This window comes from Vicia villosa, linkage group LG6 (assembly GCF_029867415.1).
Source record: "Vicia villosa cultivar HV-30 ecotype Madison, WI linkage group LG6, Vvil1.0, whole genome shotgun sequence".
NCBI classification, from domain to species: domain Eukaryota; kingdom Viridiplantae; phylum Streptophyta; class Magnoliopsida; order Fabales; family Fabaceae; genus Vicia; species Vicia villosa.
Window position 1 is genome coordinate 140,286,145 of NC_081185.1, and position 18,296 is coordinate 140,304,440.

General features: G+C 33.9%; 3 protein-coding genes across 3 annotated transcripts; 2 read left to right on the forward strand and 1 right to left on the reverse strand.

Annotated features, from left to right (window-relative positions):
- Positions 1 to 2,068: 2,068 nt before the first annotated feature.
- On the forward strand, positions 2,069 to 2,916 carry LOC131610235 (thioredoxin-like 3-3). Its single transcript, XM_058882128.1, has 3 exons — positions 2,069 to 2,274; positions 2,396 to 2,421; positions 2,556 to 2,916. Exons 1-3 carry the CDS (start codon positions 2,095 to 2,097, stop codon positions 2,773 to 2,775), a joined length of 426 nt encoding a protein of 141 aa, XP_058738111.1. The 5' UTR covers positions 2,069 to 2,094; the 3' UTR covers positions 2,776 to 2,916.
- Positions 2,917 to 2,953: 37 nt separating this feature from the next.
- Positions 2,954 to 5,582, reverse strand: LOC131610234 (S-adenosylmethionine synthase 3). Its single transcript, XM_058882127.1, has 2 exons — positions 5,440 to 5,582; positions 2,954 to 4,463 (listed from the first exon to the last, which is right to left on the reverse strand). The coding sequence occupies exon 2, from the start codon at positions 4,459 to 4,461 to the stop codon at positions 3,289 to 3,291; it is 1,173 nt and encodes a 390-aa protein (XP_058738110.1). The 5' UTR covers positions 4,462 to 4,463; positions 5,440 to 5,582; the 3' UTR covers positions 2,954 to 3,288.
- A 3,117-nt stretch (positions 5,583 to 8,699) lies between these two features.
- On the forward strand, positions 8,700 to 10,741 carry LOC131612565 (transcription factor RAX2-like). The gene is made up of 3 exons (XM_058884335.1): positions 8,700 to 8,987; positions 9,072 to 9,201; positions 9,602 to 10,741. Exons 1-3 carry the CDS (start codon positions 8,852 to 8,854, stop codon positions 10,107 to 10,109), a joined length of 774 nt encoding a protein of 257 aa, XP_058740318.1. The 5' UTR covers positions 8,700 to 8,851; the 3' UTR covers positions 10,110 to 10,741.
- The last annotated feature ends 7,555 nt before the right edge of the window (positions 10,742 to 18,296 follow it).

Here is an 18,296-nt window from a genome sequence, read left to right on the forward strand (position 1 = left end):
GTAGATATGTTTGTATCATCCATTAGGAGTGAAAATGATGTTTTGCAAGTGCCTTTCATGGAAGGCGAGAAGGCACACATGAGACGTCCTCACAGGGTTGTAAACAAGTATTTCTATATGTATAAATGTATTATGACAAATTTAGGGGTGGGAATTTCCTTCACTCTGTTTGAGGAGGACTCCTTGAAGAAGATCAATGTTTCCCCTAGTAACATCATCCAAACAGTTGGGCCTTCATGAGGGGTTTTGAGATCCTTTACAAGGCTCTGGAGATCATGCCAACAATGGGCATTTTATTTTGATTCTACACGACAAATGGGGTTGATAAGGGAAATTGGGTTTCTCTAAGTAAGCTCGTTGGTCGGAGTCCTTCTATTTTTAAAACTACAAAAATTGGAAAAATAACTTTTTCCAAGTTCGAGGTGGTATATATTGTCTTGAAGTGATATTCGAGGAGGACTGGTCATGTCACTTCCCTTTTTATTAGTGAAGTGAGCCTGTGTGTATATTGGTTTTCTACCAAGATAAACTTAGTGAAGCAAATAAGGATGGTGTGGATTTTTTTAGAACAATTCAATGTTCAGAACATTAAAGAGTTGATGAAGTATGAGGAGGATAACCCAACGATTGACAGTTATTTGCGTAAGTGTGTTTAATTTCCTCTATTTTTAATTTTTCTCCTTTTATATTCTCTAGTTAAACCTATGGAGGTTTATGTATCAACATATGACTATCTCCTTTTGTGTTCTTAAGAAGAGCTTGCATTTAAGAGATTCATTTGAAACTATGGTTGTCGTCTAGGTATTAATGGTGGTAACGTTCCATCGTGGGTAGCTCTTTCTGTCAAAAGCTACTATTGAAGGAGGATTAAAAATCTCTGGGACTGGTGCATCCTAGATCAGTGGAGGGAGGTTGCAGGTCTAAGGCTTTTATACTTTCATGTTCATCACCTTTTAGTTGTTATTATTTAATATTTTTACGCTATTCCACAAAGTTTCGTTTTCACGCAAATCTCCTTCATAGAAGCATGCATCTCCACTATGTCATTTCGGTCGTCAGTGCTTGAGGGAGCTCTCACCATCGTGGAATTTACTTCTTGTGAGTACAATATATTAATTTGTTGATGAGTCATGATCCTTTTCTGATTCTCTCAACAATGTATTTATAGTTATACTAACTTTAATTCGATCTTAATCCCACAGACTTTTATGTTTTGATTTTATGATCACTTACTATATCTTACAAGACTCGAGGTTGAGTTAGCTTCCTATAATGAAATTGAATTGACCACGTAACTGGCCATCCTCGCCCAAATAGAGAGCTTGTATTGTTTATGTTAGACGTCACCCTCGCATCTATGATCGAGTGACTCACATTTCCTCTCTTCCCATGGATGTGGGATATTATATTTATATAACGAAGTAATATCAAAATGGACTTAAATAAGACATAACGATCAATAGTCTCTCAAGCACAAGTCTTAAAACGACGAACTGGTTTTAAGACCAAATCATGAAGTTCAATTTTCTTAAAATATTTCAAGTTATTTCAAAATTATTTTTTAAAATTAAAAGAGTAATTTGACATTTAATAATTTAAATATATATTATTAAAGTTTTAAACATAATAAAAATCGCATAATTTTTTTAAGAAGATCCATCTTAAAATTGATTATTACAAAAAATTATTTAAAATTGTTTTTCATTTTAAATATATTTTTTAAAATTTATAGTAAAAAACACAATATTTTTTTTTAAAATTAATTAATGCATTGACATTGTTAAATATATTTTACATTGTCAATTAATAATTAGTCGTTAAATTTTATTTTTTATTAATTATTAACTTTTATTTTAGTTATTTATAAATAATAATAGTGTATGACAATTAATTTATATTTGAACTAATTTTTACATGAGAAGTTTCTCATTTGATATGTTTTATATAAAAATTATAAGAAAAACATAAAATACTTTGAAAAATTATCGTGACACTTTCCGGATCGTAAGAAGGGTTAATTAGTAAATAACTTGGTAGGTAGAGTCTATAGTTAAAGTGTTAAACTGATTTTTGTGGCTAAGAAAAAAACCAAAAATGTTTTTCGGATTGAGAAAAGAACCAAAAATGGTGGAAAACGGAGAAGATAAATCAAACAAAGGTTTGGAAGGCACTGGCTTAGTTTTACCGATCAACCGTCACTCTAACTTGAAAAGCGCTTCCTCCGATGATGACTTCACCCAAATCCTCACAAATATCAAATCCTCCAAAACTCCGGTAACCAACCATTGTTATCCCCTTTATTTCCTAGGTTTTCACTTCACTGTTTCTTTTTTGTATGTGATCTGTCGTAGAAAATGTGTATCTGATTATTGTTCTGTTACATAATTGTTTGCAGGCTGTTATCAATTATGGAGCTTCATGGTATGTTGTTAATGTTTAATCCAAATTATTGAGCTGTTTGAACACCAGGTGTTTGATGTTGGAGCTTCATGGTATGTTGTTTGGATTTGTTTAGGATGGTGTCGGTGATGTGTGTTTTTTTACGGTTTTTTCAGGTGTCGAGTTTGTAGCCAAATTCTGCCTGCATTCTGTAGATTGAGCAACAAATTCCCGAAGTTGTCCTTTATATATGCAGATATTGATGAATGTCCGGAAACAACTCAACACATTCGGTACACTCCGACCTTCCAGTTTTTCCGAGATGGTGAAAAGGTAGATGAGATGTATGGGACCGGAGAAGAGAGGCTGCATGATCGTCTGTGGTTGCATTCGTGAAGACATGTTACGATGGAAACATTATGTTTGTAATTTCCCTATTGATCTATTGGTGTAAGAATGACAATTGGCAATTGCCTATCATCGACAATTCAATGTATTTCAAATTGAAGATTAATTATTGAATGACTTTGTTCGAAACTACTGCAGTAGGAAAACTGGTAAACAATTTTGAAAATTGACTTCAATGAAAAGATATATCAAATCAATACATTCACGATCCTGAGTTTACACCAATAACACTGGATTGGTCGCAAAACAATCAATAGAGAGAGAAGGAAAATACAATCCAAAATGTAACTAACGAAATTTAAATGAATTGGTAAAACTGAAAACAAGACCAACTAAGAAAATATCATCATCTCTGATTCCTTTACTCATCTAATCCCTGAAACATATCTTCAATAAGAGATGTATGTAGGCATTGAAGCTCCTTTATTTTCGTCTCACCCGAAATCTGAAAGATGGCTACGATGATAACCACCAATATCAACGCCAGGGTTGCTTGTTACCTCAAGCCTTGGGCTTGAGTATCTTGACAGTCTCCCAAGTGAAATCAGGATCATCACGTCCAAAATGGCCGTAAGCAGCAGTCTTTTGGTACCTGAAGTTGCCACCTCTTTTGAGATCAAGATTGTTGGAAATCATTCCTGGCCTGAAGTCGAAATTCTCCTTAATGAGAACCAAGATGTCCTTGTCTGGAATCTTTCCTGTTTTGTATGAGTCAACAAATACAGAAAGTGGCTCTGGGACTCCAATTGCATAAGAAACCTGCACAATACAGCGTCTTGCAAGCCCCGAAGCTACGACACTTTTGGCTGCTTGCCTAACAATATATGCACCACTTCTGTCGACCTTGGTTGGGTCCTTGCCAGAGAAGGCACCTCCACCATGAGCACCCCAACCACCATAGGTGTCAATAATGATCTTCCTACCAGTGAGTCCTGCATCTCCATGAGGTCCACCGATCACAAACCGACCAGAGGGATTGAGATGGAAGATAGTCTTGTCATCAAGGTATTTAGCTGGGATAACAGGTTTTATCACATGCTCTTTTAAATCTGCAGCAATTTGCTCATTGGTGACAGTTTCGTCGTGCTGAGTTGAAATGAGGACAGTATGCACACGGATTGGGACCATGGCTCCATTATCATTCTGGTACTCAACAGTCACTTGGGTTTTACCATCAGGCCTAAGCCACGGGCATGTTTTGTTCTTTCTAACTTCAGTGAGCTTTGCACCAACCTTTGTAGCAAGCACATGAGTGAGTGGCATTAGCTCAGGTGTTTCGTCAGTGGCATAGCCAAACATGTGGCCTTGGTCACCAGCACCAATATCCTCTGGCTTTTTGGTCAAGTGACCATGAACTCCTTGAGCGATATCAGGACTCTGTTGCTCAATGTTGACAAGAACTTTGCAGTTGTCAGCGTCCAGACCGACATCAGCTGATACGAATCCAATTCCTCTGCAAGTGTCTCGAACTATTTTCTCATAGTTCACATTAGCCTGGGTTGTGATCTCACCAAAGACCATAACCATGTTAGTCTTTGTACATGTCTCACAAGCAACCTTACTTTCCGGGTCTTGCTCCAAACATGCATCAAGGATGGCATCTGAAACCTGATCACACAGCTTGTCAGGGTGACCTTCATTTACAGATTCTGACGTGAAGAGGAAGGTTTCCATCTCTGGTTTTAAGAGGAAATGCACAGTAAGTTGACATGTAATATGAATCTTACATAAAGCTAACAGTCATGAATTTATGACAAATACTATAAATTGATCAAACAACATTTATTCAATTTTTATTACAGCTGCTATAGATTTTAATTGAATCAATATCAGTACTTTATAAAGGAGTCTGGATCCTCTGAAAAGTACACAAATGTTGTCAGCACTATTAATTACAACAACCTACTTCAGTATCATGCAAGGTGATGAGTGATAAGAAAAAAGTTATTTATGTCAATTTTATTTTCTTTTTTCAGTATCATTATAAAATAAATAAATAAAAGATAGGAGCAACATTGTTACTAGATGATTGTTTCCTATATCTAAAATCATTGAATTGAATGCAGATCTGAGAACCAAAAACATGAAAAAGGTTTCTACCTCTATTGGCAGATTACGACAATTTCCATAAAAAGTGTTATATTTGAGAAAAGTCTTATATGCAAAACCTAATTCTGGTTGATATGCCACACAAAATAAATCTGAAACCACATTGCCGATGTTTCTACTATGATCGACATTTTCATTTTCAATTACTTCACCACCAATCCATCACAATCCATCACAATACAAAACACAATAAACAGAACAAACAACTAAGCTAATAATTCAGATCTGCTACTTCTACAACAAACAAGACCAGTAATGCATTATCCTACATACACATCAGATCAAAGAATCAAACAATAAATCGCGTAACAGATCCAAATCGACATCGTAATTTCACATACATCGTAATCAACACGTAAATTAACATCAACAACTGTTATGAGAAAATCTAGATCTGAACAAGAATTCAAAAACAGAAGCAAATTCTAAGAAACAAACAACACATTGTAGATTTGGATCCAAGATCTGATAAATAGAAATGCTAGAAGAATCAAATAACAGGAAACTGAATTTGGATGATTGAGAAAAAGAGAGTTTACGTACCAAATGTGGTGCTTGGAGTGAGAAGGTAGACAAGTAATTGGTTGTAACAGAAAATATGAGAGAGGAAGAGAAATAGAAAGATAGCACGTTCTTTATATATAGACGCAAATGTGTTCAGACAAACAGAAAATTAACGAATGACTCGCTCTTTATTTTCTTGATTTTTACAACTTTGTTACTCTTTTATTTGCTCATTGGTAAAAAAAAATAAAATTTTAAGTTAATGTGCATCAATCATTTTCATTTGGAGTGTGTAGTTAGTCTTAAGTTTGGATTTAATACATCAATTTTATCTAATCCGTTTTTTTATAATTAGGAATAGAGAGAATATTGGATAATATAATGATAAATAAGACCTATCATCAATATGGAAAAGGAAAAAGAAATAATTCTTAGCAAATGTACTTACACTTAACCACTAAGTTATACCACTAACTTCTATCATTTGTGGTCCATACAATATATTGAGCCATCCCATAAAAAGAATTTTCCAACAAAAATTATTTTGAAAATATCTTTCAACAAATAATAATAATAATGTTAAGAATATACTCTTTTACACACATTATCTATCTCATTTTCTTTTTATTGCTTGACTTGACATTATATAAGAGAAACTCTTACCCCACTTTTTAGTTCTCCCACACACCATGCGGCTTGTTTAAAATGTTCTTTTACTTTCGTAGATGTATTTTCAAAATCACTATTTTTTTGTTTAATATTGTTTTGTTTCGTAAATGTACATACGGAAGTTTTCGTTGATGCATCTATGAAAACATTTGAGGTTATATTCGCGTCAGACTCTTCCTCTCCCCATTCTTCACATTCTCATTTCCAAACTATCAAACTCTCTCAACTTCTAAAATCAAACTTCTACCGAAGTTGTTTTCTTCCTCTCGAGTTGTTTTCCATTGTTGTTATAAAAATTGAATTTTGGAGTCAAATGTATGTCATTTGAAAATTTAGCAGACTGTTCCGTAGATGCATCTACAGAATACTCTGTCTAAACACGTTCCGTAGATGTATCTATGGAAAGAAATATTTTTTTTAAAAAAAAAAAAACCTGCTTTCGAAAGTGCATTTATGGAAGCAGGGGACAAAATTGGAATTTCGCTAGGTGGATAAAAGATTCAAGAGGTGGATTGAGATTTTCTCTTATATAATTGCATTAATTTTGGTCCCTCAAGTTTTGTAATGGCTTGATTTTAGCCCCCAAAGGGTGGATAAGAGAAACAATTGTTTGATTTTGGTCCCTCAAGTTTTGTAATTGCTTGATTTTAGCCCCCAAGTTTAAATTGCTTGATTTTGACCCCTCAATTTTGTCTCTCTTGCATTTGATAGTCCCCTAATGACACGCAGATTAAATTTATCTTTTTTTGTTACTTTTTCTCTCTTTTTTTTTTTTTTTTTAAAATTTTCTTCTCTACAATTTTAATTTTCTTCTCTTTTTAACAGTTAAACTTTGAATGTAATATTTAAAAAATTCTTAAATATTTAATTCAATTTATGTTTAATAGCAAATTATTATGACAAAAAAATAAATCACTATCTAATTAAAATAACAAATTTTTTGACGAATAACTCCCTCATATTTAAGCATAAAGTCCCCAAGTCTAACAATATTATTAATCATATATAATTTAAATTTTTTATAAGGGATATTGCATGTTTGTCCGTATATTCTAAGTTGAATGAAATATTTAAAAATTTTAAAATATTACATTCAAAGTTTAACTATTAAAAAGAGAAGAAAAATTGTAAAGAAGAAAATTATTAAAAAACAATAAAAAAGAGAAATTTAATTTACATGTCATTAGGGGACTATCAAATGCAAAAGAGGATAAACTTGAGGGGTCAAAATCAAGCAATTGAAACTTAAGAGGTCAAAATCAAACAATTAGAAAACTTGGGGATCACAATCAAACAATTGAAATATAGGTGACCAAAATCAAACAATTGAGAAATTTAAGGGTTAAAACTGCATTTAAGACTAAATAATAATTACTCCCTCCGTTTCTTTTTAAGTGTCGTTTTAGAAGAATTTTTTTGTTTTTATTAAAAAATGAGAGAGAGTGTATGATTGAATTTATTTGAAAAGAGAAAATAAGTGAGAATATCATAGAAAAAATAATTCTAATAATCTCCTGTCTTAATTGAAGAGCTTTATGCTAAAACGATACTTAAAAAAAAACAGGAAGTATAATGTTCGAGGTGTTACACATGTGGCATGTGGTGCTTTGGTTATTTTTGAAAGAAAAGGTGTTTCGACTATAGAAGATGGCTAACCAATAAAACAATAATGGAGGTTAGCGATTGATTGACGGGCTTCGACGATTGAGGAAATTGTTGAAATTCAAAGGTTGCAGAATGTTGATTGAACTTTGATTGAGGGAAGAATAGATTAGAGTTCATGCAGAAGGAGATAAAGAGAACACAAATTCTGTTTAGGGATATTAAATCTTGAAAATGTCATAAATATAATGATTAAATATATTAATAATATTTTTAAATATATTTTCCAATTAACTTTTTAAAAAATAGTTATTATTGCTTACTTGGCACCTCAATGACAATACTAGTATTAAATCACAACGACACATATGCAAAAAAGTGGAGGGAGATAAAAAAAAAATTAAAGATTGTAAAATAGAGGATAAAAATTGGTTTTAAAATAGACAAAATAAAATATTAAAATTATCAAAATATATATATATATATATATATATATATATATATATATATATATATATATATATATATATATATATATATATATATATATATATATATATATATATATATATATATATATATATATATATATATAAGGAGGGTTATATTGACTCCAAGAGTAAGTGTTCAACACTTACTCCAAATCATAACCATTGATTATCATTAATCCAACGGTTTTAATTAAAATTTTATATAAAAAAATATTTCCAAAAATAATTAGATTAAATGATCAATTAAAACCGTTAGATTAATGAAAATCAATGGTTATGATTTGGAGTAAGTGTTGAACACTTACTCTTGAAATGTAAGGTCGTTATCGCTTTTAAGTGTATGAACAGACGAGAAGTAAAAGTTGAACACTTCCATAACTATAAATATATTTTAAAAACATTTAAACACAAAATTCATATGTTAAATTTATTATCTATTTTTATAATAAATATGAAAATTGAAAATGACATTTATAATAATAATATTATAATGAACATAGCAAGTATATAGTAATGGAAACTTCTGTAAAGTAATGAATTATTTGGTTTTGGAAGTTGATAAGACAGACAATAGGCTGTTCCCTTTGACTTCTGCTGTTTCATCTCTGAATAAAAATCTATTCAAACCTTCCATTATTGTGTGATACCTCTCTCTCTCTCTGCAGATTAAAGGAAGAAGAGAGAAAACTATGGGAAGAGCTCCTTGCTGTGACAAAGCTAGTGTAAAGAAAGGTCCATGGTCTCCTGAAGAAGATGCAATACTAAAGGATTACATAGAGAAAAATGGAACCGGTGGAAACTGGATTTCTCTCCCCAAAAAAGCTGGTAAGTACATGCAAATGATTATATATATATTTATATATGAAAGAATATTTACTTCTTGCTTTTTATTGGATTTTTTTCATTAAGGTTTGACAAGGTGTGGCAAAAGCTGTAGACTAAGATGGCTTAATTATCTTAGACCAAACATTAAGCATGGTGAATTTTCTGACTCAGAAGATAATATAATTTGCACCCTCTTTGCTAGCATTGGAAGCAGGTACTTTTTTTTTTTTTTTTTTACCTTAATTCACATATCTACTTCATTTCTATGCATTTTGTTTCTTTAGATGTTTTGCATCTCCAAGGTTTTAAATAATGATCACAATCGTGTATAGATTTTCGCGATTTCGGTTGGTATAAATATTGGGTATAAATAATAGGACGCTGATTGTGATCGTCACAGTGTGAATTAATTTATTCTTTATAAAAAAAGGGGAAAAATGGTATCGCTATGAACACCTTCTGATACTATTTTGTTGCGGTCGTTTTTGCTGTAGCGGACTATTTTTAAAAACTTTATCATCATCTAAAGTTTTCCAAATTAAGATCTTGATCTTGAGTATTAGGGTTAAAACTTTACATTATTGATAATGTTTCAAAATTTTCACAAATTATAGGTGGTCAATTATAGCATCTAAGTTACAAGGAAGAACCGACAATGATGTGAAGAACTATTGGAACACAAAGCTCAAGAAAAAATTCATGTCCATGAATCAATCAGTGGAGATGAAATCTCAACAAGTTACCCTTCTATCCATTCTTCAAACTTCAACAATATCATCTCCATCTCCATCATTATCATTCACAGGTTCCTTTTCCTACTCATCAGCAGCATCTTCAAGTCTTTTGAGTGGAAATTCTCTTACTTCAGCACAAGAAAGTTTCACTGGTCCCTCTCAGAGAAATATCAAAAACCAGATCAACCATGTCATAGATCAAGAGCTTGTTGAAAAATATGATGATGATGATGATGTTGATTACCTCTATAATGGTGGAAGTGTTAATCAGTGGACAGAGAAAGAAAATGGATTATGGGGAGAAAATCCATTTGATGAAATTAAAGAGCTAATAATAAGCACTAGTAATACTACTAGTAGTTGCAACAACTTTTTGTTTGATGAGTAAGAGACAGAGGAAAAAGTCATTATGTTGTGATGGATGATGCTGACTATGTGGCTAAATTGGACTGTGTTTGTTGTGTCTTTGTGATGATATTGGTTTTTAAGTATTGAATGAACAGAACCAATTTCTTTGTTTCATAGAACATTTTACAAGAATCAATTTAAGCTTGCAAAATTCATCAATGACAATGACTCATGCCTTTCACTAAAGAGTTTAGCTACTCATAATCTTAAAAAACTATATTTCAATACAGAAATCTTTGAAGTATACTTTTTTCACCATCTCACTTTTAGAATATCTAAGAAAAATAAGATTTCCTTTTCTCTAAATACGAAAGTGGGCATCCAGACTAGATTTGGTTGTCTATACTCATTTGGAAGCGCAATTGGGCTTAAGAGAATTTGCTTGAAAATATGTATGGGGCATCTAGACTCTAGCATACGTGTTTGTGAAGATGAGAATTTTCCTTGGACTTTCATGGAGTTGTAGCCTTGAATGTAAGATTTCATTTGCTGTCAATCAAACGTCGATCGGAGTTACGAAGATCTAGATAGGGTCATAATACTACATGTACATCATGATGTATCATGTGATGAAATAGAAGTTGTAAATCTTTCTAAATTCACCGTGTTTCTTTTTTGTCATTTCTTTTACTTCCTACGACCTACAAAGTAGGATAAACCTTTCCAAAACTGCATATTTTCAAGAAAATGTAATTAACTCATTAGAAACCTCATTTGTTTACTTTTCTTGCAAATATTACAATATATACAACTTAGATACAATCAAAGGTTATCAAAATCTTGCAAATATAAGAATAAAACATAGTAAAATGGTGATAAATCACGGTCTACTACGATCAATCTCATACATAATGCTTATAACCCCACTTTCATATGGAGTAATCTCAATATCCTTTTTTCATTTTAAATTGGAGGACATTGCTTGAATCCTAGCAACAACTAACCTGATTATTTCAATCCTAGCAACTGGTGAAAAAAATTTGTCGAAGTTGATTCCTTCTTTTTGAAGAAATCCTTTTGCCACAAGTGTTGCCTTGTGTCGAGTTACTTCTCCTTAGGGATTAAAGTTCACCTTGTATACCCATTTCACATTAATTTCCTTCTTGCCTTGTGGCAATTCGACTAGTGACCAAGTGTTGTTAAGTTCGATGGACTTCAGTTCCTCATTCATCACTTGCATACACTTCGAGTCCTTCAATGCCTCAGTTACATTGACAGGCTCGACATTTGCATGGAGCATAATGAACAAGTTCGCCTTCATCATCGACAACATCATCTGATATAATCACACATTCCTACAACCTTGCAGGCATTTTTTTGTTCTTTAAGGTCTGCTTGTGCCTGCTTGACCTCTGACTTCTTCTTGTCGAACTTCTCTTTCGACTTCACTAGCTGATTCTTCACATAAGATTCTTACTTAATCCTTCTTGACACTTTTAGTCCAATCTCATTCCTTAACCTCATCTAGGATTACGTCCCTACTTATCACAACTTGCTTGTTTACTGGTTCGAACAGTTTGTATCCACAGTCTTTTCTGTTATCGAATCTTAACTCTCTGCCAGTCAAATGATATCTTATTAGGATCATTTGACTCGACTTGTCATCAAGTTTTCTTCTCAACTAATCAAACACATGTATATGTGCTATAGATCCAAATACTTTTAGATGACTTAAGCTAGGCTTGTCACCAGGCCAACATTATTCGGTTGTGATTCCTTCTAGCTTCTTCGTCGGACATCTTTTTAGAATGTATGTTGTAGTCGACATAACCTCACCCCATAATTTTTTAGGTAAATGTTTACCTTTCAACATACTTCTCACCATGTTCATGATGGTTCTATTCTTTCTTTATGAATTTCCATTTTTCTATGGAGTGGTGACACCTCCTCATGTACAATCCTTTCTTTTTCACACAATGCATCGAAGTCTTTCGACCCATATTCTCCACCACCATCAATCCTCAGAGTCTTGAGTTTTCGACCACTTTATCTCTCAACTATAGATTTAAACTCGACAAATACTTCGATCACTTCACTTTTCTTCTTGATCAGGTAAGTCTATAGTTTTTGACTAAATTCATCTATGAACGTGACAAAGTATCTATCACCTCCAATCGAATCCACCTGGATAGAACCACACACATCCGAATATTTGACTTCAAGAATTGTCTTTGACTTGCTTCCTACATCCTTATTGAAGCTATTATTATGTTTCTTTGCCCGCAGACATTCTTCACATACTTCTTTTAGAATGCCGATTTCTGGTAACCCTAAAACCATATTTCCTTTTTTTTAGATTTATGATGTTATTGAAGTTAAGATGGTTAAGTCTATAGTTCCATATTCATTCATCTCTGATAGCTGGAATTGTCAGACACTTGTGTTCCATCACAATAAGTTCAATCTTGAAGGTTCTGTTATGAGACATAGGAGCCTTAAAAATTAATCTACAACCTAAGTCGAGAACTCTCATCATTATGTCTTCGATCAAAACTTTGTAATTCTTCTCGATCAGTTTCCTTATGCTGAGAAAATTGCTTTTCATGCATGGTATGTACAATACATTTGAAATTACATACCTTTTTCCATCTTTCCTCATAATCAGAACATCACCAGCACCTCTGGCTTCTAGTGTATTGTCATGCGCAAATTTTACATTGTTCTTCATTGAGGATTAAGAAAGAATCTTATGTGAAGGTGTAACATAAAATTCTTAACATTGTAACATTGAATGTGACTCTTGTCGGTTTTTTCCATCAACTCTTCCTCTACCTACACTACAACCTATATGGTTGCTATGATTTGATGATTTCCTTTGATTCGACGAGTTCCCTCTTGCTGGTTTCCTCTACCAGTCGAATTGTTGTATCCTCATATACCTTTGCTACTAAACCACCTTCATTTGCCTTTCTCTTTTTTAGCTGATTGCGCCTATAGAGCTACATCGCTCTTTGACTTACTTGCAAATATTTCAGTCATTCTTTGTTCATGAGATTCAAGTGTCCCTTGAATCTTTTCCTTTGTCAAAGTTGACAAATATTTCGATTCTTCTATGGCTACTACCATGTGATTGAACTTCGGAGCCAATGACCTCAAGATCTTTGCGACAATTAATCTTGATGTCAACGCTTCCTCACGTATCTTGATTTGAATCACCAGTTTCGCAACCCTAGTGAAAAAATAAGTCATGCTTTCACTTTCTTCCATATGAAGTAATTCATACGTTCTTTTATGAGTTTGTAACCTCACCTCTTCCACCTTCTCTCACTATTACAAATAATACATTTCATAACCAAACTTTCACCTTATCTAGAAAAAAACAAAGGTATTATGGTAAGGCGCGCCATGTTTTATTTTAAAAAAAAACACATTCCCTCAGTTTTTAATATAACCGAGGGGAAAAAAACTCATGACACACTTCGAATCCCAGTTATTGTAGTTTAAGTTTTTATTTGTTTATAAGTGAAAACTAATTGATTTATCCCTTCGGTTTCTTTAATAATCGAGGGATAAATAATACGATTTTACTATAAAAACAATCGTTAGACAAATTTTACCCTAATCCTAACTTATATGTTGTCGCCCCAAACTAGTACGCATCGTTTTTTGGGATGGGTTGCAAAACTGAGAAAATCCTCAATGTTCTTCTATCCTTAAACAAAATATTTTTCTGCTCTTGCAGTTTATCTCACATAATGGTGTTGATGTTGTATATTTTGAACAACTCTCTATAAAATAATATTGGAAAAGTTCCATATGATAAATTGCAAGTGCAGAAAATCATTCATGCTTCCAATTAAGTTAAACAAAGAAGGTTGTTCAACCTTTGAAAAGATATGATCAACAAAATCTGGAATTGCAACGATGATGATGAGTATGAATTTTTTAATATTATTTGTAAACAATGTAATGTTTTAAACAAAAAAATATTATTCACCTTTGTGTTCTTCTAAAACTGAGGGACTTACTTATTTTATTTTTCTATCTAAAAAAGAAAATATGTTCCCCTCAGTTTTTTTAATAAAGACTAAGAGAATATGTTACACAGCTACAACAATGAATCTCTACCCTACATTCTTAAAGGAACAACACTCAAGATATTGCCAAGACATTATTCCTCAACATATTATCTACATCCACCACTATATATATTTCTTGTGAAAGCATTTTCCTTGATAACGTTTGCACAAGTTAATGAAATTTTGGAACTTTAAGAAGCTTGGAAAAGTTATCTATATCCACCACTATATATCTTTCTTGTGAAAGCATTTGCTTGATAATATTTTGAATGATAATTTAGGATATTGATCACCATCATTAAACAAATATGTGACATCCATTTCATGAGTATCAAAGCTCAAGACACTTCCATTAGTGATTCGTGTGAAACCTAATAGACATCCATTATAAAAGCATTATGAATATCAGTAACAGTTAATGAAACATTTAACATGAAAAATTTGAATCGTAAAAAACTTGATAAAGTTCTATACGATAGATTGCAAGAGTATAAAATAAATTGTGTTTAAGGTTTGTGCTCTTTAATAATCATTTTTACGATGTTCTTCAATAATCATATATTCAATCATTTAACTAACCCTTTTCTTGTTTTACATTAAAAACAAATAAATGAAAAAGGGATCTAGAATATATTGCATCCAATATTTTATCTTCCTGATATATCAACGAAACGAGGATCCAACATCTGATCTTCACCAACAGTGATGACGATGACTCAGATTAAAAAATTGTTTTATATATATATATATATATACAAAAATATTATGCGTAAAATATATAATATTATGGGTAAACAATTAATTTATTAATATTATGTAGTTTGTAACGAGTTAAAAAAATATCAATCTTATCCCTCGGTGTTATTGATGAATCGGGAGGTATGATGCACTTGTTTTGAAAATATTAAACGTGCAGAAGCTAGGCTTCAAACACATGCGCATAAACATTTACCCCTCGGTGTTTTAAAAATTGAGGGGTAAAGTTGATACTTTTCATGACACCCTTCGTTACCTCGCTTCTGTAGTCGAGGTTAAATGTCTGTCGGGTCCGAGGTGAAACGTGTTATCTGTAGTACTGCCTGTACCTCTAAAAAATTTCTAAATAATATCACATGCTTCTTTTGTTGATTCTATATCACTCACCTTTTCAAAGTTATTTGGATCAACACATTGATTAATTATAAAGAGATCTTTATAATCTTTCTTCTTCAATTCTTTATGTGCAGCCTAAATTAGGATTTGCAGCTTAGCAATGATGAGAGACTAGTATGCTATTTATAATAAAACCTAACATACTAACTAATGGGCTTTTTCAGCAAGGCCCATTACACAAGCCAACTTAATAAACAAGCTAACTTAACAAATTAGGGTTTAAACACTAAAACCTAATTTAACATGCTAACAACCCTAGCATCTTCGACATCTGCATGCTAGACCCATCTTCGACTACAGCATGCACACTTCGACACCAGCATGTGAACAATCCTTCGACTTCATGCTTAACTCTGTCGAACTGTCGAACCAAGAAGCTACCCTTCGACAATACTAGAGTTCGATCCAATATCTCACAAATCTCCACCTTGGACCTAACTCTACAACGTCAAGGAACAAACTAGCTTTCTTCATGCAGCTTTATCAACTGCATACAGTGGAAAAACTTGCAACTCGGCAATGTCTTGGTGATCATATCAGCAGCATTGTCTTCAGTCGAAACCTTCAGCACTTGGACTTCTCCACGCTCGATTACTCCTCTGACGAAATGCAGCCTCACATCAATGTGCTTAGTTCGCTCATGATAGGCTGAATTCTTCGACAGGTGTATTGCACTTTGACTATCACATTTAACAGTGATACCTCGACCTTGAAGTTTTAGCTCCTTTGCAAAACCTTCAAGCCACAATGCTTCTTTCACAGCTTCAGTTAGGGCAATATACTCCGCTTCAGTGGTTGATAGAGCAACAACCTTCTGAAGTGTTGCTTTCCAACTAATTGCAGTGCCAAACATAGTGAAAATATATCCAGAAATAGATTTTCTAGAATCCATACAACCTGCATAATCAGAGTCGACATATCCTTCTATTACTGCTTTACTATCTTCACCCAAGGCTCCACCATAAATTAGGACTCTATTCAGAGACCCATTTATGTACCTTAAAATCCACTTCAATGCTTGCCAGTGAGCCTTTCCAGGATTCGCCATGTACCTGCTTACAAGACTGACTGCGTAAGCTATGTCGGGTCTAGTACAGACCATAGCATACATCAAAGAACCAACTATATTAGCATATGGGATGCTATTCATATAGGCTCTTTCGACATCAGTACTGGGACACTGATCAATACTCAGCTTGAATTGAGGGTTTGTTGGAGTCACAACTGGCTTCGAATTCGACATACCAAACTTTTCAAGAATCTTCCGTAGATATGCCTCTTGAGATAGGCATAACTTCGACTTCTTTCTATCTCTTCGAATGTCAATTCCAAGAATCCTGGAAGCAGCTCCCAGATCCTTCATATCGAACTCCTTATTGAGTTCAGCCTTCACCCTCATCACATCTTCGACACTGTTGCTTGCTATGAGAATATCATCCACATAAAGCAACAAAATAACAAATGAATTACCAGGTCGAAATCTGAAGTAAACGCAGTGGTCGAACTGACTTCTAATGAAACTTATGCGTGCCATGAACTTGTCGAATCTCCTATTCCACTGTCGAGGAGATTGTTTCAGCCCATACAAAGATCTCTTTAACTTGCACACATAATCTTCCTTCCCCTTTTCGACATACCCTTCAGGTTTCCTCATCAGGATCGTTTCATCTAGATCACCATACAAGAACGCAGTCTTCACATCCATCTGTTCCAGTTCAAGATTGAACTGTGCCACCATGGCAAGCAACATTCGAATGGACCTATGCTTCACAACAGGAGAAAACACATCATTGAAGTCGACACCTTCTTTCTGAGTGAAACCCCTTGCAACTAACCTTGCCTTGTATCTTTTCGACGTCACTCCTTCAATTCCTTCCTTAACTTTGAAAATCCATTTACAGCTGACTAACCTTGCCCCAACAGGTTTCTTGATCAGTTCCCAGGTATGATTATCATGAAGAGATTTTATCTCATCATCCATGGCCTTCAGCCATTCAGTCTTATTTCGACTCCTCATAACTTCCTTATAGTCTCTAGGTTCTTCGTCTAGAACCTCACTTGCAGAGATTAAGGCATAAGCTATAAGATCTGCATATCCAAGTCTCTGAGGTGGCTTGATGACTCTTCTCGACCTATCTCTCGACAATAGGTAGTCATCGTCAGTTTCCTCAACTTCAGCATCTTCTGCTTCTTCTTCGACTTCATCTGGGATATGCAATTCAGCATCAACATGCTCCACCTCAACAGGAATCTCTACTTGTTCCAGCTCTTCGTCAGATGTTTCTGTACTTCGACCAACATCATCAGTTTTCTTAAAAGCCATTTCAGCTTCATTAAAAACTACATCTCGACTGGTGATACACCTCCTGTGACCTGGCTCTAGGCACCATAGCCTATAAGCTTTGACTCCATCAGGGTATCCCATGAACATGCATTTCAGAGCTCTTGGTTCGACCTTGTCTTGCCTAATGTGAGCATAGGCTACGCAGCCAAATACTCTCAGTTTGTCGAGATCTGGTGGATGTCCCGACCAAACTTCTTCAGGTGTCTTCATATCTAACGCTGTCGAAGGACATCTATTTATCAGATATGTTGCTGTCGAAACAGCCTCAGCCCAGAACACCTTCTTTAACCCCGCACTAGTCAACATGCATCTGACTCTCTCCAAAATAGTTCGATTAAATCTTTCAGCCAAACCATTTTGCTGTGGAGTACCTGCAGTAGTTCTGTGCCTTGCAATACCAAAGGCAGCACAAAAACTGTCGAATGCCTCATTGCAAAATTCAAGGCCATTGTCGGTTCTCAACCTCTTGACCTTCCTGCCAGTCTGATTTTCAACCAGAGTCTTCCAACTTTTGAAATTCTCAAAAGTTTCATCCTTAGTCTTCTGGATGAATACCCATAATTTTCTGGAATAATCATCTACTATGGATAGAAAATACCTTGCTCCTGAATGTGATGCACACCTTGAAGGCCCCCAAAGATCAGCATGGATG

What these genes read in the sequence shown, in the direction of transcription:
- LOC131610235 (XM_058882128.1), top strand. Translation starts at nt 2,095, where the DNA reads ATGTTTTTCGGATTGAGAAAAGAACCAAAAATGGTGGAAAACGGAGAA. An exon ending in TCAAATCCTCCAAAACTCCG is followed by an intron (nt 2,275 to 2,395) that starts GTAACCAACCAT and finishes AATTGTTTGCAG; the next exon opens with GCTGTTATCAATTATGGAGC. An exon ending in ATCAATTATGGAGCTTCATG is followed by an intron (nt 2,422 to 2,555) that starts GTATGTTGTTAA and finishes CGGTTTTTTCAG; the next exon opens with GTGTCGAGTTTGTAGCCAAA.
- LOC131610234 (XM_058882127.1), bottom strand. Translation starts at nt 4,461, where the DNA reads ATGGAAACCTTCCTCTTCACGTCAGAATCTGTAAATGAAGGTCACCCT.
- LOC131612565 (XM_058884335.1), top strand. Translation starts at nt 8,852, where the DNA reads ATGGGAAGAGCTCCTTGCTGTGACAAAGCTAGTGTAAAGAAAGGTCCA. An exon ending in TTCTCTCCCCAAAAAAGCTG is followed by an intron (nt 8,988 to 9,071) that starts GTAAGTACATGC and finishes TTTTTCATTAAG; the next exon opens with GTTTGACAAGGTGTGGCAAA. An exon ending in TTTGCTAGCATTGGAAGCAG is followed by an intron (nt 9,202 to 9,601) that starts GTACTTTTTTTT and finishes CACAAATTATAG; the next exon opens with GTGGTCAATTATAGCATCTA.